At 40.7% G+C, this 26,085-nt stretch overlaps 1 protein-coding gene and 1 pseudogene across 1 annotated transcript in view; one reads left to right on the top strand and one right to left on the bottom strand.

Moving 5' to 3' along the window:
• ZCCHC14 (zinc finger, CCHC domain containing 14) overlaps positions 1-26,085 on the bottom strand; it is a 67,305-nt gene that overhangs the window by 23,084 nt on the left and 18,136 nt on the right. The window contains exons 2-3 of the mRNA XM_014536672.1: positions 15,192-15,315; positions 5,627-5,700 (exon numbers count right to left, since the gene is read on the bottom strand). Of these exons, the coding sequence (XP_014392158.1) occupies positions 5,627-5,700; positions 15,192-15,315 (198 nt within the window). The remainder of the gene's footprint in view (positions 1-5,626; positions 5,701-15,191; positions 15,316-26,085) is intronic.
• LOC102246208 lies at positions 16,270-17,464 on the top strand (annotated as a pseudogene).

Below are 26,085 nucleotides of genomic sequence, written 5' to 3'. Positions count from 1 at the left end.
CCCCCCCCCCCCCGCCAGTGCACAAATTTTCATGCACTGGGCCTCCAGTATATGATGAAAACAAAAACTAAATAAAAAAAAATAGTTGACAAGATTCATCCTTTGCTAACAGTGATAAAATATTCAGAGCAGTTAAGACTGTTTTGAGATGACAAATTAATTTTCACCCTGACCGGTGTGTTCAGTGGTTAGAGCATGGGCTCATACACCGGAGGGTTGTGGGTTCGATTCCTTATTGCAGGTTGGATCCCTGGCCCCAGTTGGGGTTCAGGAGGCAACCAATCGATATGTCTCTCTCACATGGATGTTTCTCCCTCCTCCCTTCCACTCCCTCTAAAAATCAATGGAAAAAATATTCTTGGGTTATTTTTAAATAATTAAATTTTAAAGAAAAGATACAGCAATAAAATAATGTCTAGGCTCTTAAGGAAGAATGGCATAAAAATGTTTTCTTTTTATTCAAAGTATTCTATAGTTTTTTAAAAAAGAATAGTGTATTGATTTTAGAGAAGAAGGGAGAGGGAGAGAGAGAACAATCTATGTGAGGGTGCAACATCAATCTGTTGCCTCCTGCATGCCCCCTTCTGGGGAATTGAACCAGAATCCTGGGCATGTGCCCTTGACCAGAATCAAACTGGCGACCTCCTGGTGCACAGGATGACACCCAACCAACTGAGCCACACGGGCCAGGGCTCTATAGTTCTTTTTAAGTCAAAAAAGCTCTACAATCTAATAGGTGTTTCAAGGGTTTGTGTAGTCTTTTGATGTTTTTTCCTCCCTTTCCTTCATGTGTAATAACTAAAAAAACTTTTTTTAGTTTTAGTTATTCCAATTCCTCAAAATGAATTTGAAAAAGCTGGTAAAATTTGGGCATTTCACATGTACAAAGTTAAATACTAATTTTATTCTCACTTGCTTCCTGTATACTGACTTGGTTTCCTCGTAACCAGCAATTACAATTTCAGCAAAAACAAAACCATCCATCTACATGGAAAAGAAGAGGAAACTCAAACTCCTGTTTGTAGTAGATTTGTGTATCTTGAAACCATCTTGATCCGGGATTATGTCTTCCTATAAAAAAGTAATCTTTAATTTGTATCCTGGAAAACAATGATACATAAAAATCAAAACTAGAGATAAACAAGGCTGAGAAAATTGGTGGGGCAGAGAATCATTGATTTCTCCCTGAATAAGTGAAGGCTTTCAGGAAAAAAATATTTCATTGAGTCTTTCTATACTGTTAGCAACAGACTGTTGAATCTCATTGAGGTATGGCAGACACTCTTAATAAGGTTTTTTTTAATTGTTCTGATCACAGTATAATAGCTATTTATTTCCATATACAAAGGATAACCTATGTAAAGGACTATTTAATCTTCATTAGTGTTCTGTGGACAAAAGAAAAGGTTTAATCTTAGGCATCTATTTTTTTAAGTTTTATTAACTTATAACTGACAATGAACTGCACTTATTTATTTTATTTTTTAATAATCATATTTTATTTTTGTTAATCCTCACCTGAGGATATTTTTTCCATTGATTTTTCAGAAAGAGTTGACAGGAGGGGAAGAGACAGAGAGAAACATGGATGTGAAAGAGAGACATTGATTGGTTGCCTCTTGCACGTGCCCCAACAGGGGCTGGGATAGAGCCTGCAAATGAGGTACGTGACTTTGACTGGAATCAAACTCAAAACCCTTCAGTTCTCGGGCTGATGCTCTAACCAATGAGCAAACTGACTAGAGCAGAACTTCATATATTTAAAGGGCACAATCTGATGCTTTGACATATGTATATACCCATAATGAAACCATCACTCCAATCAATATAATGTACATATCCTTCGCCCCCAAAAGTTTCCTACTGCCCCTTCCTAGGAAGCCAGTGACCTGCTTTCTGTCACTGTAGCTTGCATTTTCTAGAATGCTATGTAAATGGACTCTTTTTTTGGTTGCGGGGGAGGTCTGGTTTCTTTCACACAGCATAACTGAGTTTCATACCAATTGCTGAGTGCATCAAGAGTTTACTCTTTTTGAGTAGTGCTCCACTGTCTGAATATGATATAATAGTTTGTTTATCCATTCTCTTGTGGAGAGATATGTGGGGTGTTATAACTAAGGCTGCTATGAATATTCATATACAAATCTCTGTATGAACATATGCTTTCATTTCCTTTGGATAGGTACTTAGGAATGGAACTGATGGGTCATATTTTAGGAATATGTTTAACTTTTTAAAAAACTGCCAAATTATTTTCCAAAGTACTCACACCATTTTACATTTCCATCTGCAGCGTAGTAGACCGCCAGTTCTTCCACAAACCTGCCAGCACTTGGTATGGTCAGTCTTTTTACTTTTAGACATTCTAATACTCATCTAGTATCTTGCTGCGTTGTTTTTTTTAAAATATTTTTTATTGATTTTTAGAGAGAGAAGAAAGGAGAGGGATAGAGAGATAGAAACATCGATGAGAGAGAAACATCACTGATCAGCTGCTTCCTGCATGCCCCCTATTGGGAATCAGCCCACAACTAGGGCAAGTGCCCTGATTGGAAATCAAACCGATGATCTCTTGGTTCCTGGGTCCACGCTCAATCATTCAACTGCTGAGCCACATTGCCCGGGCTACCTTGCTGTGGTTTTAATTGGTATTTTCCTAACTACTAATGATGCTGAACATCTGCTCATGTATGCTCTTTGCCATCCATACATCTTCCTTGGTGAAGTGTATGTTCAAATCTTTGGCTCATGTTTTATTGGACTGTTTTATTATTGAGCTTGAGAGTTCTTTACGTATTTTGAATACAAATTATTTATCAGATATGTAATTTGCAACTATTTTCTCCTAGTCTGTGCCTTCCTTGTCTTTTCATTTTCTTAGCAGTGCCTTTTGAAGAGCAAGTTTTAAATTTTGATGAAGTCTAATATATTTATTTTGTCTTTTATGGATATTTTTGACATTATATCCAAAAAAACCTTTGCCTCATTTAAGTCACAAAGCTTTCTCCTATGCTTTTTTCTCAGATTTTTGTAGTTTTAGGTTCTACATTTAGGTCTGTAATAAAATTTAAGTTAATTTCTGTATAAGAGGTGAGATTTGAGCAAGGTTCATTTTTTTGTGTATGGAATATCTGTTCCAGAACCATTTGTTGAAAAAAATCCTTTCTTCATTGAACTGCCTTTGAATCTTTGTCAAAAATCAATGGACCACTTCCATCTGAGGCTAATTCTGAACTCTGTTCTGTTCTGATCAATGCCTCTACCCTTGCAGCAACGCCAGTGTCAGGATTCCTGTGGTGTAACAGTAACTCTTAAAACAAGGTACTGTGAGTCTCCCAACTTTTTTCTTTTCCAAATCATTTTGAGTATTCTACAGTTCTTCCCATATAAATTTTAGAATCAACTTGATTTGTAAAACAGAAAAAACTCTATTGGGACTTAATTTTTTTTGGGGGGGGGGGTCATTAAAATGGGAAAAAGTTTAAAGATACGTTGTTGTCTTCTCGCCCTGCAGCCCACCAGTTCTCCCTCTCTATAGAGCTATATAGGATCAGACGACAGCTAGCTAGAGTGACCGCAGTGAAACAGAACCGTAAGGTGGTTGCACTTTTCTTACACGTGAATAATACGTATCTGTATCCTACAAGCAGTCGCTTATTTAAGAGTAGAGGACAACTCACCAGCACACAAGCACGCAGTTTAAGCTGCACAAATTAATGGTGTGTTTTGTAAATAAGATTAATTTTTTTTAAATGTTGATTATATCTTCCCTTTGTACCTTGAATACCATCCAACAAATGCACTCTGGACTGTAAATTCCTTTGGGCACAAGTTCCCACCTCAAAAGAATAGCTAGTTGGACTACCGGTAGGATTTTCACTTTCCTAAACACAAGAATACTTTTACCAGTTATCACATGAGGAAAAGTCAGCTTCTCAGACACTTCAGCTTGACCATTGGGGTAAAACCATCTAACCCTGTGTGACAGTCATCAGGGTCAACTCCAAGCAATAGTTCCTAGTCTAGTGCAGCAAGCTCAGAGCTGTGACTGGCCTGAAGGCCAGTGGCTCCAGGCTCCTTGTGGAGATGTGCAGCTTGCTTTCAGAGGACTCAGACATGGGTCCCCATCCAAACCAGTCTGCTACTGCCTCCTTCTCCTGCTTATAATCCCCTCCTCCTCCGAGAGGTCGTGAGAGGCCTCGTGTCTATTCTGCCAAAGTTCATTTCTTTAGTGAGTAGCAGCAGGCAGTTGTGTTGTATAGGATTTCTGCATCTCACGCTGCACAAGCCCAATTCCCTGCCACAAGTAACAGGACTGAAGACAGGGGCAACTCAAAGCCCAGATGACCAGATGGCCTGTGAGTGGGGCCAACAATCCCAGATCCACCCTATGCTCAGTAGGCCCTATGGAGGCAAATAATAATTGCCAACAGCCCCTCAGGAAACACTAAACAGCAAAAGGCAGCAAGTGGAGGGCGGAGACAGCGTGTCCAGGGTCTGGGGACTTGCTGGGCTCCTGATGTTACTGGCCTGAATGATGCTGGAATTCCAAGGTTTACTGGCTCCCGAGTTTGGGTGCTAGTCGTAAGCTTTAGCAATCTCCAAAACCTAACGTCTTTTCCATACATTTTGAAAAGACATCGGTAGCTTAACAACTGATTCTCACAATGCAGTACCTCCCAAAACAAACGAAATTTTATCCTTTTAGTGGAAAAAGTAAAGTATTTTCAGGCAGCTATACTCTTTGAAAAACTAGTAAACTGCACATAGTATACATACTAAATACTACACAGGAGCTTTTATTCCTGAGAACATTCTCCAATAATGCAGGAAGCAGATTTTCGTTATCAATCAGTATTCAGGGCACATGGTCAAAGGAGAACCTCACACAACATGCTGGGCAAGTAACAGAACCTCAGGGACATGGCCACCCAAATTCATTTACCCAGCCTCTTCAATAGCTACGTGGGACCAAGAAACTAAGTTCGGGTCAACAAAACATAAGAGGTGTCTAGCACGGCCTTGGAGGGTCTCTAATCATAATATACAGTATGTCTCAATTTTCACAATTCTCCACGTTAGCCAACTTAGGTAAGCAACTACCAGCAGCTGAGCATGTCCTTGTAGAAAGCATTCACCATATAGACCAAGAAGCTCTTGTCATCTAGTGGGTAGAGAAGAAGAGCTTTTGTTTGCAGGCTTTTACTATATCCAGGTCTTGTGCTGAGTGCTTTGAAGGGGCTGTCTCATTTCATTCTCCCCCAAACTCTTCCTCCTTTACTGACTGGAGGTATTAGGGCACAGAAGTTCAGCATTGGCCTCAGTCACGTGACTGACAGGGATAGAACTGAACTGTTAACTCCAGGCTGTTCCAGAACTCCGGCCCCTCCCCCTCATGGAGGCCACTGAGGTCAGGGAGTGATGCCCCCTAGGCTGAAGCCCAACAAGCCCAGTCCTGGAGATGGCCCACCCATAGGCCGAGTCCCAGCTTTCTAATTCCCACAGCACTAGCAGTGTTTTGCAAAATGGCCTATTTTTTATTTAGATAAATAAAAGTATCAATTCATGGTAAATGTTCCCTCCTATCCCTTAGAGGAGAAAAGGGGAAAAAAACTTAGCATCTTACCTCAAAGGAACATTCAACATTTCTTTCATTTTTTTTGTGTGATAATCCCTTCAGGTCTATCTTTTCAACACTCACTGTAAAAGTAAAAAAAAACACACACACAAAAACAACAAACAACAAACAAAATTATAAAAATGAAATAAAACCCTGAAGTACATATTACTTTAGCATTTAATATTTTAGCAATTTTCAAAATAAGGCTTTCAATGCCCAACGCTGCTCAGTATCTTCTGCGGTGTGTTCACCTGGAATGAGAAACTTAAGAGGAAGCAAAAAGCTGTCACACTCAGGAATGGAAGGTGAATTTAAAAGTAAAGCAAGAAAAACAGGCAAAAAAAATAAATACAAATCATAGAAAAGGAGAACAGTGTTTGAAAAGAGAACATAAGTTTATTTGAATGCACACAAGTATGAACTAATTTTAACTGAAGATTAGTTATGATCTGTTCCAATTTCTGAAAAACTAATGCTCAACGTTTTCCACTATTACTGTTTTAGACACAGCTGCCCAGAGCCTCTCATTGGATCTTCTTGTCTCATCCTTCTTTGACGGGGCAAGGCTGGAGGTGAAAAGGGCAGCAGTTATAGGAGAAACAGTGAAGATTCCTAATGCTGCCTCTAAAGAATATTGAGGGTTGTCAGAGACTGGCTGCACAGACAGACAATGACAAAAAAAGACAAACCACCATTAGAGAGTTCTAAAGGCACCAGCCTCTTCATGCCACCCTTTTCACACACACGGGTGCATTTTTTTATCCTCAAGAATAAAATGATACATTAGAACACCTTCTTCCATTACTTTTACTCTTTCTGGAGGACATATGGCAGTGTTCTATGAGGATTTCTACAGACCTTTCAACCCAACGGTCCAATACTCAACGTAATTGTTACAATTCCTACAGATGCCCATGCTCCTGGTCTGCCACACCAATGTTTCCCAAAGTCTTCCTCAAGGAACACCAGTCTTGTGAGATGTTCAGAGCCACCCCTGAAAACCTTCATGGTCAAAAAATTTGGAGGAAAAATCTGCAAAATTCCTCGTAGACTGTCCATGTACATCAGCATATTAAAGGCTCTGAGAAGTCCCACAACAAATAAATCTTTTTATTAACAATTCCCCAGTTTTTTTGGTCACCGAACTCTTTCTTCCCCTAACATCCTAGAGAAAACGAACTGCTTTGTCCAACATGCTTTGGGGGAGGTTCTAACCCCGAAACACCCAATACGGTAGCCACTAACCACATATGACCTTTTAAATTTGTATTAATCACAATTGAATAAAATCAAAGTCTAATTCCTCAGTTGCACTGACCACATTGTGTCAACAGCCACCTGTGGCTAGGTGGCTACCATAGCGTACAGCACAGAAGAGAACATTCAGTCGTCACAGAGTTCTACTGGACAGCACTGTCCTAAGCCACGGGCTGAAAAACCGCAGGCTGCCCTCCGCTTGTTTGTGTAAATGGTTTTATTGGCACATAGCCATACTGTTTGCTTATATATCATCAATGGCTGCTTTTCACCCCACAACAGGAGAACTACCGTATGCCTCTGAAAGCCAAAAATATTATCTCTATCTTTGCAGAAAAAAATTTGCCAAGCCCTGCTCTACCAACATGTCTTATGAAGTTCCTGCCGTGGACTAGGTCCTATTCTAGGGGCTCGCAATATACCAGTGAACAAGATAGATGGGTTCTTGTACTCACAGATTACAAGAACCCACCTATCTTGCTCACTGGTATATTATGACCCTTCACTTGCTAAGTTATTCTCTTGTAAACCTCCCTAATTTTGTAAAGCTGCATCAGGGTTGATATGCATCTTGGATCGGCAAACTGCGGCTCACGAGCCATATGCGGCTCTTTGGCCCCTTGAGTGTGGCTCTTCCACAAAATACTGACTTCTGCGCATGGGCCACGAAGTTTCAATCGCACTGTACGTTCGCGCCCGCACGTGGTATTTTGTGGTATGTTGTGGAAGAGCCACACTCAAGGGGCCAAAGAGCCGCATATGGCTCGTGAGCCGCAGTTTGCCGACCATGGGTTTAGAGTGTTTTAAATTTAAAATAAGCACCTTATAGGAAGGAATTACTCCAAAAAATAAGAGTATGTGTTCCCATTCTGGCAAAACAAAGAAAACACTACATTCAGAAGTTGCACAGCTCCTTATTTGCACTCAAACTACTCACTGTTCCTGTATGACTTCCTCAGTCGGTCAGCAAATAAACAGCTTTTATGTTTTCAGAACAACTATTTTAAAAAAACTTACCCACAATGACATCATTCTAATCCAGATCTCCAACTTTTTTAAACAATAGGATATATAAAATCAATGAATACAGAAAAATTTAGTCAGCATTTTCCTTGGCCACAGAACACCAATGTGTACCTAAGTGTCCCAGAACTGAATAATATTAGGATTTATGGAAAGAAGCAAAAAACAAAAACACAAAACCTCATCTGGTCTGAAAGCAGGAAGTGACTCATATCTGGACAGGAAAATGTGAAAAGCAGATGAACATTATTCAGCTGTTTTCAAATAAAAAAAGCACTTGAATTCCAGGACTGAAATGTTTGTGAAGACTCTTCAAAACCATCAGACCAACTGACATGGTGCTTTGTTTTAGCTCTGTAAGTCAGTGCCACCAACCCTACATATAGGGATGCTGTAGCAGCTTTTGCCACCGGGAAAGCTCTGGACCAAATACATGGCTTAAAAGTTCTGCCACTTTACTCACAGTGAAATTCTCTTCATACTGCCCTCTCAGGAAACAACACCTGCCATTACACAAGGCTCTAAAAACGGGAGAAGGGGAGCCTGCAGGAATGGAAGGCAGGACGGCACCTGTGGGATGACGTTCTGTAGCAGACATCGCTGACAATGGCTATGTGGAAGGCAGCGTTATGGGATGCTTAATTAGGATTCAAAGATGTTTAAGTACACTTTCAGTTTTGGAGCTATATTAAAGACCACATTTACAAAAACAAAGCCATGAAAAAATGCTTATAATACAACTAAAAAATATAAATTATATGTAAAACATGATTATAGTTGTTTAAAGTATAAAAGTAAAACAGACTAAAAATAAATTATCAAAAGTAATAGCAATGATAACAGGAATAATTATACTAATTGGTGGTAAAATTACGAGTAGCCTTTCTTCAACATTTCTGTAATGTGGTTTCATAATTTTAAAGTACATCTATATGCATATAAATATCTATTTACAATCCACTTAAAGTCTACTGGTAGATGAAGTGACCCCCTCTCCTCCTTTGTCTCTCACCTTCCTGGTCAGTTCTGCAGACTGAGTCATCTAACAGTCACAGAAGTCCCACTACTTTCTGAAGAGTACAAGCAAACGTGTAAATTTTAGGGGCCAGATATCAATCCATCACCTGAAGGGACAGAAAGTGAAAGGTGACTGTGAAGACGGGATTTGCATCAACTGGAAAGACTCGAAGACATACAGGGTGCACTTCTATTTGGTCGGAGATGAGCCAGTCATGGCCAGGAACAGTGCTCTAAAGGCAAACTAGGAAGGATAGGAGCATCCATCTGGGGAAACGCTTGAGGACAGGAGAAAAGGGGCTGGGATCCAGACTGTGTATAGGTATGTCTATGTCGGACAGATGGAAAAGGGACAAAGGGATATGAGGCTAGACCATGTTGAGATGAGAAAGAAAAGGACAATGTGCTTTTTCCTTTTAAAATTTTGTTTGTTCAAACTTTTCTTCTTCTATTCATTCAAGATGCACACTAGAAACTCTCAAATCTTACAAATTAGATCACATAACTACTAATAAAATGTTTTAGTAAAATGCATTAAACTACTTTTAGAATTGAATCAATATCTAATTTTAATTCCTTAAAAAATTTTTAAGTTGATTTGAGAGAGAGAGACATCAATTTGTTGTTCCACCTATTTATGCATTCATTGGTTGTTTCTTCTATGTGCCCTGATGGAGGACTGAACCCGAAACTTTCTCATATAGGGACAACGACACTAATCAACAACTAAGCTACCTGGCCAGGGCTCAATACCTAATTTTAAAAACCAATACACTAGCCCTGGCCGGTATTGCTCAGCTGGTTGAGCACCATCCCATGCACTGAAAGGTCACTGGCTAGATTCCTGGTCAGGGCAGGTTTTGGATTTGGTACCCGGTCCCGGTACGTAATGGGAGGCAACTGATCAATGTTTCTCTCTGACAATGATGTTTCTCTCTCTCTCCCTTCCTCCCTCTCTAAAATCAATTAAACCCAGCTGGTGTGGCTCAGTGGTTGAGTGTCAACCTATGAACCAATAGGTCATGGTTCAATTCCAGGTCATGCCACATGCCTGGGTTGTGGGCTTGATCCCCAGTATGGGGCGTGCAGGAGGCAGCCGATGAATGATTCTCTCTCATCATTGATGTTTCTATCTCTCTCTCCATCTCCTTTCCTCTCTGAAATCAATAAAAATATACTAGTATTTAAAAAAAATAAATTAAATAAATTAAAAAATAAAAACCAATACACTAATGTAACTGAAACAAGAGGGAGGGAATTTTGTGTAGAAAATACAAATGTGTGTAATAAAAGCCCAGGCAAGCAGCTGAAAGGCCTGAAGCAGGAGCAGTGACTGGGGCTGGCAGAGTCACAGATGATTTAGGACAATGACTGACAGAGAGGCCACACAGCCAGCAGGTCCTAGGACCAGTAACACATTCTCTTCATTTCAGCTCATGGAGCGCCTGGATAAAACTGCCACAGCCTCAGGACCACATTCACTTACAAGCATCTTCAAATGATTTGTAAGAGCCAACTGTTACATCAATATTTATGACACCTATAGATAATGGCTTTAATATGTTCCAAGAATAAGCCATTCTTTTGAAATGTTTTCCCTTTCTAATGTCTTCTGGAAAAAACTGGGTGGTTGGTAGTTTTCTGCCAAATATGTCTTTTATTTGATTTCCAGGTATCTTTATCAGTTTAATTCTATATGCCTAGTAACAAGAAACCACTTCAAAAATTACCAAAACTACACTAAAATAAATCATAGTAACAAGGATAATATTTATGACTGAGAGAAAAGATGAAAAAATAATAATTTTGTAGCACAAACAACTCCTTCTCCTAAGATCTATGTAAGCGAACTCGTCTTCATACTTGAAATAAAGACACTAAATCAGAGTAACGTTTAAGATGCTTCCTGCTTTAAAATTTTATTACTGAAATGTAGTTTTCATTTAAAAATTGAAAAACTGTATTCTTAAAAGTCTAGCTTTTAAGAATGTTCCTAAAATATCAACTTGTTTTCTCACTTTCATTTACTTGCCTGTGTTAATGGGGATACATTTTAAAAGCATTGCTTCTTTCAGCTGTTGTTAAAATGTGGACATTCACTACTACACTGATTAAGCTGATCCTTTTTTTTACATCTTTTTAGGACACATATCATGCTATATTTAAGGATTCTATCATAAATTGAGATAGAAACAAAAGTAGCACATAATTGAGAAAACACAAAGCTGATAAAAGATATTTCTAAAGTAGCAAAAACAGGAAATGAACACACATTTTCCATTTGAGTGGTTAGTGATAAGACACTTGCATTTTGGAGTCTGTGTAATTTCACTTATTTATGTTTCAGGGCAAACACTTTCTTCAGCATTACTATATATTCAGCACAATACCAGCCATAGTGATAGAAAAATTACAGAGTTCAAACTGGTAATACTTGAGCTACACCTCAAAGGGAAGGGCCCATCTGGGCAGAGCAACACAGTGGCCAGGCCCAGGTATGACAATGCGCTGTGTTTTAGTAAGTTTAGTCACCGTGGGAGTCAGGACACAAAGAGAGGGGTGACAGGAGACCAGAGCAGAGAGGGGAGGACAGTCACAAGGAGGCAAGGGCACAGACAGGGCCAGCCCACCAACCCCACAAAGGGCACATAAAGAAACTCAGGCCTCTCTGCAGGTTAAGGTAAACCCACGGGCTCTGCAGTGAGACAGGCTCAGTCTGAAATAGGACACTTTCCAGCTCAGTGACCTTGGGCAGTTCTTTAATCGTGAACAAAAGGAATGACGGTTCCCACTACATGGGTCTGTGGTATCAAGTAGGTGAACACACGCAAGCTGCAGGTTGGTTAGTGTTGTAGGACATTAGCTGCTGCCAACAGTGCTGTTGCCAGGCTTCCCTAAGCAGGGGACCATGATCCAACATGCTGGACAGGTCCCTGCTCAGAACATGGGCTGGAGAGATGAACCCACAGGCAGCAGAGAAGACAGAGGCCTGATCCAGGATGGTGGCCCAGTGATGGTAAGAAGAAACCACAACAGCCTTACAGGGATAGACATGCCAGGACTGCGAGGTCTGAGACCCCTTAAGAGGGACAGAGAACTGTCATGGACTTCTAGGTTTTGTCCCAAGTGCCTGACATTGGTTATCAATCATGAATATTGGAAACCCATTTTAGGGGGTGCAATGGAAGCCATGATTGCATTCTAGGCACACTGACTGAGGTACTAGTGAACCATCTAGGTGGAAATAGTCACTGACTGGTGAGTTCACAGGGGCTTGGGGTCCAGGAGAATGGTCACAGCTGGACTCTCAGATCTGAAGTCATCAACAGATGGACAGTGGCTCAGAGAAGACTGCTCAGTGTTAAGTGGGGGACCAAGAAAGAGCCAGGAGAGCACTAATGTTTAAGGGGCAGAAGAAGGAGGAATTGCAAAGCAAACAGAAGCGAAAAGAAAGGAAGGAAAAACCTGGCCAACGTGTTGCCAGGAGATCAGTGGAATGTGCTACACCAAGGCTTGTATATGTCTGATGTCCCACAATTTAAAAAATGAAAAGAAAACAAGGGAGGACAAAGTCTGGAGTGGAGTAGTCACAAATGCCAGGTGAAATAAAAGCTGACTTATCACCCAAGGAGTCATTTGTGACCTTCCATGAGAGCAGCTTCAGAGAGAAGGATGATCAAGTCAGAATGCAGGACTCAGGAGTTACGGAGAACCCACTGTTCATCCAGGAACTAAGCTGTAGGCTGTGGGTGTACAGCACACATGATCAGACAAGACAACTATGGCAGATCAGGAGAACTACCCCAATCATTAACAACTTACTTAGAAATGCATCAAAAAAAGTAATGTTTTGATGGATGGAGAGATGGGCAGATAAGGGACAGGCAAGTAAAGTAAAATGTTATAGAACTTCTTTCACTTAGAACATTATTAAAAGTAATTTCCACCTCACCTTGTACATTATAACTGTCTCCCTAAGTTTTACTAATAATAATAAATACAAGTGACTGGATTTGGGGAGACTTCCTTTCCCAGAGTGTTTACAACAGTCCTGCACAACATTCCTGAGTAACTCAAGGCCCCAAAGGAATACACAGTCGATTACCTGTAGCTGAAGCCAGATGTGGACAACTACTATACTGTTCTCTCTATGCCAGCACTTGAAAATGTTCACATAAAACAGTATAGAAAAAAGGTTAACACTCATTTTTTAATGTGTCCTTTTTAAGCACTGCCATCTTGATTTTCATTTTTCTGTTTCTTCAGTCTAACATTAGTGGTAAGAGCATTAGCTTACCTTGGGAATGTTACTTATCTGTGACTCAGTTCTTCCATCTGTAAAATGGGGCAATAATCTCTTCATGGGATTGATATTAGAATTAAATAGGTATAACTGAGCCCCCACAGAGTTCTTCAGAAAATTATGTGGGTTAGTCTATGTAATAGGCTTGGAACACGATCTGACCAGAGCAGTCAGGGTTTCACACTGTCCTTACTGCTATTCCCTGACTCTTATACAAAAGAAATGGAAGCGTCTGAATTCTTTATTTTATAAGTGAAACTGTATCTGTACAAACTTCCAAATAAGCAGAGAAAAACCAAAACACATGTGGATTACAGAAAAGACAATGAGAAAAGGTTATTATAATAATACTTAGAGTGACTTTAGACTTCCAAAAGAGCAATAACCTAGGCTGAACAGAATATAAAAAGTGTGACGAAAAACCAAGTTAGCTTGCTTAATAATTTCTGGATGGAAGAAACTATTACCAACTATGACCACTGAATGGAGAATACTGTAGATAATTGATGTCTGGCACAAGTGATGCTAACGCTGGCTCTCTGGGCACCAACAAACACAGACAAAAAGAGTGACAGAGATAACAGCCACATATTCTGCAATTACATTTTTAAAAAGGAGTGAGGGGGTTCTTGATAATTATGCCTTGAGGAAAAACCACTGTGGTGAAGAAAAGGCCAGCTGTTCAGATCAGGAGGGTGCAGAGCACAAGTTCTACTATGCTGGACTATCTGGAGACAAAGGGAGCAACACCCCACCAGGCACTGTTCCCTGGATGACACTCAGAAGGTAAAAGGACAAGAGCAGTTTTAGGAGAGAAAGTGCCTATGACTGAGCGACACCATCCTTGCAGATGAGGCCCTGCTGTGTCCTGAGAATGATGGTCCCTGGAGTGGAGTACATAAAACAAGCTGACGGTGCCCCACGGCTGCTATAAGGATTTACTGTTTTAATACCATGTCATGGTCACTTATAAATAAACATGGGTGTAGATGTTAGAACACAGACATATCCAGCATATGACCCAAGTCACAGACGGGTGGCTTGCTATGATTTTATAAAAATGGAGCTTTATTTAAAAAACAAAGTGCTTACTAAGCATCTGTGAGGCGCAAAGCACTGTGCCTGAGACAGGAGGGAGACAGAGAATGGAAAACACAAAACAAGCAGGTATGGCTCCCACCTTAGTGCAGCTCAGTTCTAGAAGAGACACAAACAAAAGGGGGAAGGAACAAAGGCCAGCTGAGTGAGGGAGCGAATGGCTTGGGGCCTCATGATGACCATCCAAGTCAGGGTCATCCTGGCCCATTTGATGACTCTGCAGACTTGGGGTTCACTGTCGAGCCATCTAGTCCTACACATCACCTTCACACGCCTGGAATCCCCCATACCTCCACACAGCTTACCAACTGTACAGCAACTGACTCTGACTGTCCAAGCTGGCTGCAAAAGTCAGCAATACAAGAACCAAGGAACTCACAGCTTCATCTAAAATGTGCCCTCCATCCAGTCCAAAGCTGTACTGCCCAATATGGTAGCCATGGTCCACACTGAGCTATTGCAATTGCAATTGCAACAAAAAATAAATGAAATTTCAGGTCCTTAGATACATAAGTCACGTTTCAAACGCGCTCAAAGGCACAAGTGGCTGGTGGCAAACAAATTAGTGCAGATGCAGGCCATTCCATGATTGTAGAAAGTTCTTCAGGATACTGCTGCTCTAGAATTTACTTATTTTGGTGGTAGGAGGATGTAACAACTTTCACTTTTCTCTCCTTAATAAACATCAACATTTGAGATTTTTACAGCCAAGATACATTCACGTATTACTTATAGAATGTAGAAAAAGAATACAACTTACTACAATTAGCGTATACGAGAGATCTAAAAGCATTTACAAATATCAGTGCAAGATCTCCCCTCTCCGCTCTAGTACAACTCCTTCCCTTCAGCCCTGCAGATGGACAGACTCACCTTTGGAGTGTTTTCCCACAGTCCTCTTGGGCAGCGACTCCTCAGTGGAATGTGCTGACGTACGTAGTGCATTCTCCAAACTATTACTGACACTGGTGACAGGGGTTTCGGTTCTTGGAGTGACCTAAAGGGACAAAAACATAATCATCTTATTTTCTTCCATTTGGTTCATATGGAATGATTTTCATTGTTATTTAAAAGTCATTTATGTTTATAGTAGTTTCAAATTTTTCTATAAAACAGATATTACAAGTGTAACAATAAGCGCTTCCTGTGAAAGTCAAAAATTTCACCCATCTACTACTCACCATTGAAATTTAAAAACAGCCCAGAGAACTTTAAGCAAACATGGGAATTTGTGTCTTGCGTCCATGGTTCGCTGGACTGGATAAAACTATGTCAGCCAAGCTGTCATGAATTATAAGCCTATATGTGAGACAGAGCCTTTAAAAATAATTACACAGCAAGACTTACACTGTCCTTCTACAAATCTTGAATAAATCATAAAATGCTCTAAAAACAGCGATAAAGGATGGAATAGAACTGGATCTAGTTGAGGGTACATTTTAAAAAAGCATATTCTGAAATTATATTACAATTCCATTTCTAGGAATTCATCAAACTAAGTACTTACATGTGAAAAAGATGTGTGTGTGAGGGGGGGAGGGGAGTAAGAGGAGAGGGTGGTTCCTGCAGCAGCGTTTGTAATAGTGAAAAACTGAAAACATCTTAAATAGCTACCAAGAGACTTGACTAAATCAAGGACAGTGCATCTACAGATGAACTAGGTATAGTCATAAAACCACCATGAAAGCTTGTCAACAAACAGAAAGATTAAAAAACAAGCCATAGAGTATCATTCCATACCCTCCTTCTTTTCTTCGGTTTAAAGAGGTGTTTGTATGTAAATGAATGGAAAGGGTCCTGGAAGGATATGGCAAACCTTAACTGTAGTGACCTGAGGATAGGCATGAGGGAGGAGGGAGAGGAGACTTTCTTGGGTGTGGTGGGGAGGAAGCAATAACTTTTATTTTTTTCCCCCTTAATAACAACTTTGTATTTGAAAATTTTATAGCCAAAATATATTTATGACGTGTAGGATTTAGAAGAAAATAATGACCAATGCTTTAACTTCTTCAGAGTCACAACTGAATGTATATCAAAATTTCAAACAATAGGTTGTGCTTAGGGCCCTCATGCCGAAGTTTCCAGAGCCATCTCGTTGCTTCTGAACATCCTGCTCATGGGTACACCAGGGGTTGGAAAAACTAAACTAGGCAAAGAACTTGCATCAAGATCGGGGGACTGAAACATATTAATGTGGGTGATTTGGCTCGAGAAGTCTGATCACCGGATATCATGGAGTCTGGCAAGATGGCTTCTCCCAAGAGCATGCCGAAAGATGCACAGATGATGGCACAAATCCTGAAGGATATGGGGATTACAGAATACGAGCCAAGAGTTTTAAGTCAGATGTTGTAGTTTGCCTTCTGATATGTGACCACAATTCTAGATGTTGCAAACATTTATTCAAGCCATGCTAAGAAAGTTACTGTTGATGCAGATGATGTGCGATTGGCAATCCAGTGTTGTGCTGACCAGTCTTTTACCTCTCCTTCCCCAGGAGATTTTTTTATTATATACTAGAGGCCTGATGCACAAAATTCACGCAAGGGCCTCGGCCCTCGCAGCCCAGGCTTCGCCTGGTCGTCCAGCTGTCCGATCTAATTAGCATATTACACTTTTATTATTATAGATTGGAAGGCAAAGAAATCAAACCCAATGCCATTAATCAAGCCATATCCAGGTCCTAGATTACCACCTGATAGATATTACTTGACTGCTCCAAACTATAGACTTAAATCTTTCCAAAAACGGCATCTACTTCTGCAGGAAGAATAACAGTTCCACGGTTAAGTGTTGGTTCAGTTACTAGCAGACCAAGTACTCCCACACTTGGCAAACCAACCCCACAAACCATGTCAGTTTCAACTAAAGTAGGGACTCCAATGTCCCTCACAGGGCAAAGGTTTACAGTACAGATACCCACTTCACAGTCCCCAGCTGTAAAAGCATCAATTCCTGTAACATCAGCAGTTCAGAATGTTCTAATTAATCCATCATTAATTGGGTCAAAAACATTCTTATTACCCCTAACATGGTGTCATCACAAAATACTGCTAATGAATCAACAAATGCATTGAAAAGAAAACATGATGATGATGATGACGATGACTATAATTTGTAATTAATAGCCTTGATGTGTGGGATCTCAATACCAGATATCAAGCTGTATTACAAAGCCACTGTTCTCAAAACTGCCTGGTACTGGCACAAGAACAGACATATAGATCAATGGAATAGAATAGAGAGCCCAGAAATCAGCCCCAACCAATACGCTCAATTAATATTTGACAAAGGAGGCAAGAACATACAATGGAGTCAAGACAGTCTCTTCAATAAATGGTGCTGGGAAAATTGGACAGATACATGCAAGAAAATGAAACTAGACCACCAACTTACACCATACACAAGAATAAACTCAAAATGGATAAAGGACTTAAATGTACGACAGGAAACCATAAAAATTCTAGAAGAATCCAAAGGCAACAAAATCTCAGACATATGCCAAAGCAATTTCTTCACTGATACAGCTCCTAGGGCAGTTGAAACTAAAGAGAAAATGAACAAATGGGACTACATCAAAATAAAAAGTTTCTGCACAGCAAAAGAAACCATCAACAAAACAACAAGAAAGCCCACTACATGGGAGAACATATTTGCCAACATTATATCTGATAAGGGCCTAATCTCCAACATTTATAGGGAACTCATACAACTTAACAAAAGGAAGATAAACAATCCAATCAAAAAATGGGCAAAGGACCTAAATAGACACCTTTCAAAAGAGGACATTCAGAAAGCCAAGAGACATATGAAAACATGCTCAAAGTCGCTAATCATCTGAGAGATGCAAATCAAAACAACAATGAGGTACCATTTCACACCTGTCAGAATGGCTATCATCAACAAATCAACAAATGACAAGTGCTGGAGAGGATGTGGAGAAAAAGGAACACTTGTGCACTGCTGGTGGGAATGCAGACTGGTGCAGCCACTATGGAAGACAGTATGGAGTTTCCTCAAAAAACAAAACATGGAACTCCCATTTGACCCTGTGATCCCACTTCTAGGAATATATCCCAAGAAACCAGAAACACCAATCAGAAAGGATCTATGCACCCCTATGTTCATAGCAGCACAATTCACCATAGCTAAGATTTGGAAACAGCCTAAGTGCCCATCAGTAGATGAATGGATTAGAAAACTGTGGTACATCTACACGATGGAATACTATGCTGCTGTAAAAAAGAAGGAACTCTTACCATTTGCAACAGCATGGATGGAACTGGAGAGCATTATGCTAAGTGAAATAAGCCAGTTAGAGAAAGATAAATACCACATGATCTCACTCATTTATGGATAATAAAGACCATTATAAACTTATGAACAAAAATAGATACAGAGGCAGAGCTGCCTCGAACAGACTGTCAAACTATAGTGGGAAGACTGGGAAGGGTTGGGGGGCAGGAGGGAGGGGTAAGAGATAACCGAAGGACTTGTATGCATGCATTAACCAATGGACATAAGACACGGGGGGGTAGGGGAGGCCGGGGGAAGGTCAAGGGGAAAAAGAAAGGAGACAAATGTACTCCTCTTTGTAATACTTTAAGCAATAAAAAAAATCAATAAAAACATATGTTTAAAAAAATAGCCTTGATGCATGTAACATGTATATTTGATCTTGAATCCACTGTACTCAGATTAAACATGCATGCCAGATGTTTTCAAGTTGTGTTTTAGAAAACTTAGTATTTAATGAGTAAATATAGTTACCATAGTTCTTAATTGAGATGTTGTATTTTCTTTAATAGAAATCATAATGGTTTTTCATTTGAAAAAATATGTCAAACAATAGAGGAAAGTTAAGATTTTAAAGTTTATCAAAGGAGGCATGACTTCTCACAGTAGTATAGTGAAGAAACACTAAAGGGAAAAGGAGCATGTCTTTTGATCGTGCTTCTGCTACAGGTTTGACTTGAGACATGTACCCCATCTCACCCCACCCCTGAGCTCCCTGGCCTTGGTTCTCATTAGTTTACTTAATTACTTAATAGGTGGGAACTGATCAAAAGCACCTGTAAGTGCAATGCAAGCATAAACTTCATCACCTCAATAAAGCTCTGGAGGGGGGGCACTGAGGCAGAGACAGAGAGTTAGGAGGAGAGGACGGAGATGGCCACAACTCCTGCAGGGCTGAGCCAGCATTCACCACATGAAATACAGAGCAACAGCCAAACATTCACAGAACTGCAATAAGACCATATGCCATATACACAACAAGCTCTCTCTATTCCCACCTTTGTCAAAGCCACTGGAGCAGGAAGGTCTCCCTGCTTTGTGCAGACAAGTCTCACTGTGCACGCACAGCACAGGACTGACAGGTCCTGGACCTCACAGGAGATACAGCACAAGAAAAGGAACTCATCATAAGTCTGGTAACCTGGAAGTTAATATAACTCAAGGAAATGACACCACCAATCCAATACGTCCCACCAAAAGTCAATTTTTTAAATAATATTACCAGGATATTAGTTATCAAGACAGTTAAAATTTTAAATCACTTAGATAATTTAACTAAACTGAACTGTTTCCTTAGGTTTGGCAAAGTTGTGTGCTTTTTTAATCATCCAATGGTCAGAATACTCCAGAAATGAATTTCTTTCCTACTAATAGAACTATTAGGTACAAGTAATTACTCAAAAAGCAAGATTTTTAGTTCCAATGGTAAATATTACTATGGGAAACAACTCAGGAGGCTGACATTCATATCTACTAGTATATAATAAACATAACCACAGCAGATTCCTTCCTATTTGGCCTGACTCATATGAACCCCATTGTTCTCTTAGCTACCCTGTTAAGTAATTCTAACTCCTGGCCCTAAGAAGAGGCCAAGTTGTCTGGATTAGTGACAAACCTCTCCTGCCTTGACCTCGCACACCACATTCTATATACACACCACTTGCCCAACCTGAAACATCCCCAACAGCCACAAAGAGAAAACCAGCCTCCCAACTCTCAGCCTACAGGGAGGAGGGGTGAGGGAGGCAATGGGTGAGTGCGGGAGAATGCTCTACATTCAATGTTGTGGCCAGAACACAGCTCGTGAAATAAGGAGAGCTGGACTGAAAGGATGGTTTTCAACTTTGGCTGCCTGAGGAACCCCCGAGGCATTAGAAGAACATACACCAACACCAAGTCCCACACACCCCAATTAAATCAGAATTTCTGAAGTGGGGCCGGGACACTGGTTGTGGTTTTCTTTTGTTGTATGCATTAAACTCCCCACATGATTCTAATTGCAGCCAGGGTGTGAATCACTGATAGACCCATGTCCAAGTTTTTACTGTTCCCATCATCTGGACAATTCTCGGCACCATCAAGGGGAAACCCAGAGAGAACAGGAAGCTCCTTCTGTGGATTAATAGGAAAAGCTAAAGGGTGTAGGTCCAACTGCCATGCTACAAAGAGAAAGGGAAAGTTAAGATTTTAAAATGTATGCATTGCATCTGATATAAATACATGAAAGAAAACTCTTTAAAATTATAACTACCAGAAAGGAAATTTGTATTCCTCGGTATTCCCCGCCCCTGCCCCCCGCCCCCCCAAGAATTTCTTCTTAGTTTTCCAAATGTTCACTTTTTCACACAGCCTTTATCTTTACTTTGCTCCTTTGTTTACATTGAAAGCTGTCTTTCCCTTGCATTTCCCAGAAATGCTGTTTTGGGGGTTATTTTTGGTTAAGTTAATTTGCCCATGTGACCTACGCTCAACTCAGATGCTCTCTGACTCACCCTCACAGCAGAGCTCCAGTCATCAGCTTGATGTGCATAAGAATGAAGATCAGTTCCAAATGTTGCCTTCTGCTACTGCAAGGAAGGTAATGAGAAAATGCTCTCCAAAGACAGAGCCCCAACTCAACCTTGATAAATGTTTTCCAGTAAGTTCAAAGTTCTTTTTTATATAAGCCCCTTGCTTTATATCTCAATGAACACTCAGTATGCATGCCTGCACTAGCTAATCATTCTTTGCATCTTTACAGTCAGCCTCTCCTATGAGCTACGAGGGCCTGGCTCCTGTCGTCTCTTTGACATCTCCCACGTCTCTCCTCCCCTCAATCCACTGTAGCCACCAAGGGGAAACTCGGCAGCCAGGTTCTGCCTAGAGGCCTTCGCCTTGGCTGTGCCCTCTGCCTGGAATGGCTCCTCATTGCCATCACATCTACACTTGAATGTCACCTTAGCCAGGACTTCTTGAAGCTCAGTAAGGCAGAGACTTTTTGTCTTGTTTTGCTCACTGCTGCATCCTCTGTACTTCAAACAGACCCTGGCACAAAATAGGCACTTAATACACACCTGTAAAATATATGACTGTACCTACTAAATTTTAATGAAATTCAGGGTTAATCTAATAAAAAAAACACCTCTATTTCAAAGCAATACACAATCATCTACACAATCATAGGAGTATCTCATCAGGTCTAATAAAGCAGCGGTCGCCAACCGGTGGTCCGCGGACCACTGGTGGTCTGTGAGGTCCGAAAGGTAGGCGGCCGCTGTAATAAAGGACTGACAAAGCTTAGGCCATGAATGAAGTCTGACTCTGAAGTGTGCTAGCAGTCACAAGGCACATACTCTATTCTGTGGTTCTGCCAGGGAGGTGATTTTGGTCTGACAATCCCCACATACCTAGGTAGACAGTAATGAGCTATACAGTCCCTCCACCTGGACTTACAGCTCACACCCGGTTCTGAGACAGCTAACCATCTAATTGTTACAGCTCTTTAAATGGAGACTAGGCCTTGGTTCCAAACTTTAATGTGCAAATTGCCTCCAGATCTTATTAAAATGCAGGTTCTGATTCAGAAGGCCTGGGGTGGTGCATGAGATTCTATATTTCTAACCAGCTCCCAAGGGTGTCAATGTTGCAAGAGTTATTTCAAGATAAAGGAGCTTGCCATAATCAGAATACCCACTTTTTTTTTTAATTGACTTGAGAGGGAGGCAGGGAGATAGATGCATACATACATACATACATACATACACTGATTTGTTGTTCTACTTACATATGCATTCATTGGTTGATTCTTATATGTACCCTGACCATAGATTGAACCTGAAACCTTGGCATATTGGGACGATGCTCTAACTAACCAACTGGGCTACCTGGCCAGGGCTTCACAACCTCTTTTTTAGTCAAAATGTAAAATGGAATCCAATGATGTATAGAGAATTAGATCAGATGAACTCAAAGATTCCTTCCAAGGGTAAGGTATGAAGATGACAAACTGTATAAACCATTAGCCTAGAGAAGGGACACATGTTGAGTAGCATTTGATTCTTGCTACTTCTCTCCCTCAGATATTTATACTTTTGTTTACTCTCTCTCCCTTTCCCTTCCTCTCTGAAATCAATAAAAATACTAAAAAATATATTTATGGAACAGAACCACAATTTTTAGAAGAGTTTTAATTATTAAAAATCTATTTTATTAACGATCAAAGTCTTCCAAATGGGGCATGCTAACATGTAGTGGAGCTGAAGAACCCCAAAATACAGATAAGCTAACTGGAGCCATGGGTCTCCAAAAGTCTTACTTCACACTACTAACAGGCATTTGAAATGGCTCCAAAAATGGCAGTAAGCACCAGAGCAAGAGTTTTTAACTTTCCTTGTGAAAAACAAAACAAAAAACCTATAGCTGTTTGATGAAGCCTACTAACCCTTCCCAGAAATATGTATTAAGTGCATAAAATACACAGGATTGCAAATAAATTGCAATTATACTAAAAACAGTTAAGATCTTAAAAGACAATTTTTTTTTTTAATTCAGAGAGGAAGGGAGAGGGAGAGAGAGAAAGAAACATCAATGAGGAGAGAGTATCATTGATCATCTGCCTCCTGCACGCCCCCTATTGGAGATCGAGCCTGCAACCGGGTGTGTGCCCTGACTGGGAATTGAACTGTGACTCCCTGGTTCCTAGGTTGATACTCAACCAACAAGCCACATTGGCCGGGCAAAATGACAAACTTCTTTAATAAACTTAGCAAGCAGGTGTCATGTAATCTGAAGTATGATGAGCATAGAGGATATCTTAAGATGCCTCATCCACTGCAATATGAAAACATCTGCTTTCTCCTGGTAACAAGTCACAAGCACTGTTAACACCACTGTGGGTTTCTTCCCGTTTTCATAACGGCAGCATATGCTACATTTCCAGTTAGTCTAGTGGAAGGAAAGCTGTGATCTTCCCCATGGCCTCTGAGGGAGTGAGGGCAATGGCAAAGTTGGCCAGCAAGCTGTCGATGGGGTTGGGCACTGGGCTAGCAGACAAGCTGATCAGCCAGGGTGCCCTCAGATCAGGGCACTGATGGAGGACAGGTGTTCCCTTCTGGACCAAAGTGCCAAGAGACCACCATATTAAAAAGCAATCCAACCATCAGTGCCCTCTCCTTACTTTTTTTTTTTTCTCACCTGAATAGTATTAACATAAGCACTGTCTTATAAATACAAGCCCTGGCCAGTATGGCTCAGTGGATAGTGTCAGCCTGCGCACCAAAGGGTCTTGGGTTTGATTCCCAGCCAAGGGCACATACCTGGGTTGCAGGTCCGATCCTTGGGCCTGGTGGGGGCACCTGTGGGAGGCAACCAATTGATGTGTCTCTTACATCAATGTTTCTCTCTCTCTCTCCCCCTCCCGCCCTTTCCCTTCTCTCTAAAAAAATCGATTGAAAAAAATATCCTCGGGTGAGGATTTAAAAAAAAGAGCCCATACCGAAACCGGTTTGGCTCAGTGGATAGAGCGTCGGCCTGCGGACTGAGGGGTCCCGGGGTCGATCCCGGTCGGGGGCATGTACCTGGGTTTCGGGCACATCCCCAGTGGGAGATGTGCAGGAGGCAGCTGATCGATGTTTCTAACTCTCTGTTTCGCCCCCTTCCTCTCTGTGAAAAATCAATAAAATATATTAAAAAAAAAAAAAAAGAGCCCTGATAGGAAAATCCTCACAGTCACTTCAGAGTTCAGGGGTGGGAGGTGGGAGGGGGAGAAATTGTGTCTTTTTGATGCCTAAAAGTAGTTCTCTACCATCTACTGCAAGTTTGAGCTCCTTTATCTAATTTTTAGAACTCCTCTGGATTTCTATTCTTATTTTATTATAGTCTTATTTTCCACTAATCCTAATACTCCTAGAGGCCACAGTAAAGATCACTGTTGTAATTTTGCTAGCTTCTAACTGGAAATGCAACATTTGCTGCCATTATGAAATAGGCAGAAATGAACAGTGCTTGTGACTTCACAGTTTTAATGGTGGATATGGCCATGCCTGCAGACATTTTTGATTGTTGTAACTGGGGCAGGACTCTACTGGCATCTAGTGGGTGAAGGTCATGGATGCTGCTAAACATCCTACAGTACACTGGGCAGGCCCCCAAACAATTATTTGACCAAAACCTCGACAGTGCTGAAGTTGAAAAACTCTACCCTCACCCAATTCCTTTTCTCTATTATAAACCTTAGGACTTTTAAGGCAAAAGCAACCTCTTTCTAACCAGAACTCCCCTAAAGTCAGCCCAAATTGGAGGTCTAAAGGAGGCCGCCTTCTCATCCCCCCAATACAATCCCTCTAAGACAAATGCAATGTGTAACTCGAAATGGAAGTATATGCACATTTGTTTTCCTTACCCACTAGGTTCTTGAAGATGGACTGCCAACTTTACCCTTTACATATGTGCCCTCACAATGCCCAGCAGAGGGCAAGGCATGCAGTGTGCACTCAAATGTTCAACATATAAATGTAGAAGAGGTTTTAAGGAAAACCTGGTAAAGCAATGCTTAATCACTTGAGAACCCAAAGTTTCAATGTCTTAGCTGCACTGAAATGATATGGGTGATCAGTAATAATAAAAGAAACTGAAGGGTATGCAACAGGCAGGCAGCAGGACAGCTCATCTGTTGACAAGATATAGTTCTTAGGAATGCCTACAAAAAGGCAATGGTGTGCCTTCCCCTCACACATGAAGTTAAAAGTTCCAAAATCTACCCTCAGATACACCCAAACATAGTCAAAAGACATCTATACAAGGTTTCCACTATAGAGATGTATGTACTAACAAAATTCTGGAAACAATTAAGTGCCATTAATATGGGACTGGTTAAAGAAAATTACACATCTCAGCTTGGAATACTAGGCAGCTGTACACAAAAGGGACAGGGACATGAAAAGGCTAAGATATGAGCTAAATTTAAAAAGCAGGGTGCACAATTCACCATAGCTAAGATCTGGAAACAGCCTAAGTGCCCATCAGTAGATGAATGGATTAGAAAACTGTGGTACATCTACACGATGGAATACTATGCTGCTGTAAAAAAGAAGGAACTCTTACCATTTGCAACAGCATGGATGGAACTGGAAAGCATTATGCTAAGTGAAATAAGCCAGTCAATGAAGGAAAAATACCACATGATCTCACTCATACATGGATAATAAAGACCATTACAAACTTTTGAACAATAATAGATACAGAGGCAGAGCTGCCTCAAACTGATTGTCAAACTGCAGTGGGAAGGCCAGAGAGGGTTGGGGGGCAGAAGGGAGGGGAGTAAGAGATCAACCGAAGGACTTGTATGCATGCATATAAGCATAACCAATGGACATAAGACACTGCGGGGTAGGGGAGGCCAGGGGATTGTCAAGGGCGGGGAAAAAAAGGACACATATGTAATACCCTTTGTAATACTTATTATAATATTTTTTTAAAAAGAATAAAAAAA

This window comes from Myotis brandtii, unplaced genomic scaffold (genome assembly GCF_000412655.1).
Source record: "Myotis brandtii unplaced genomic scaffold, ASM41265v1 scaffold165, whole genome shotgun sequence".
NCBI lineage: Eukaryota > Metazoa > Chordata > Mammalia > Chiroptera > Vespertilionidae > Myotis > Myotis brandtii.
This window is presented reverse-complemented; position numbering and strand designations above follow the sequence as displayed.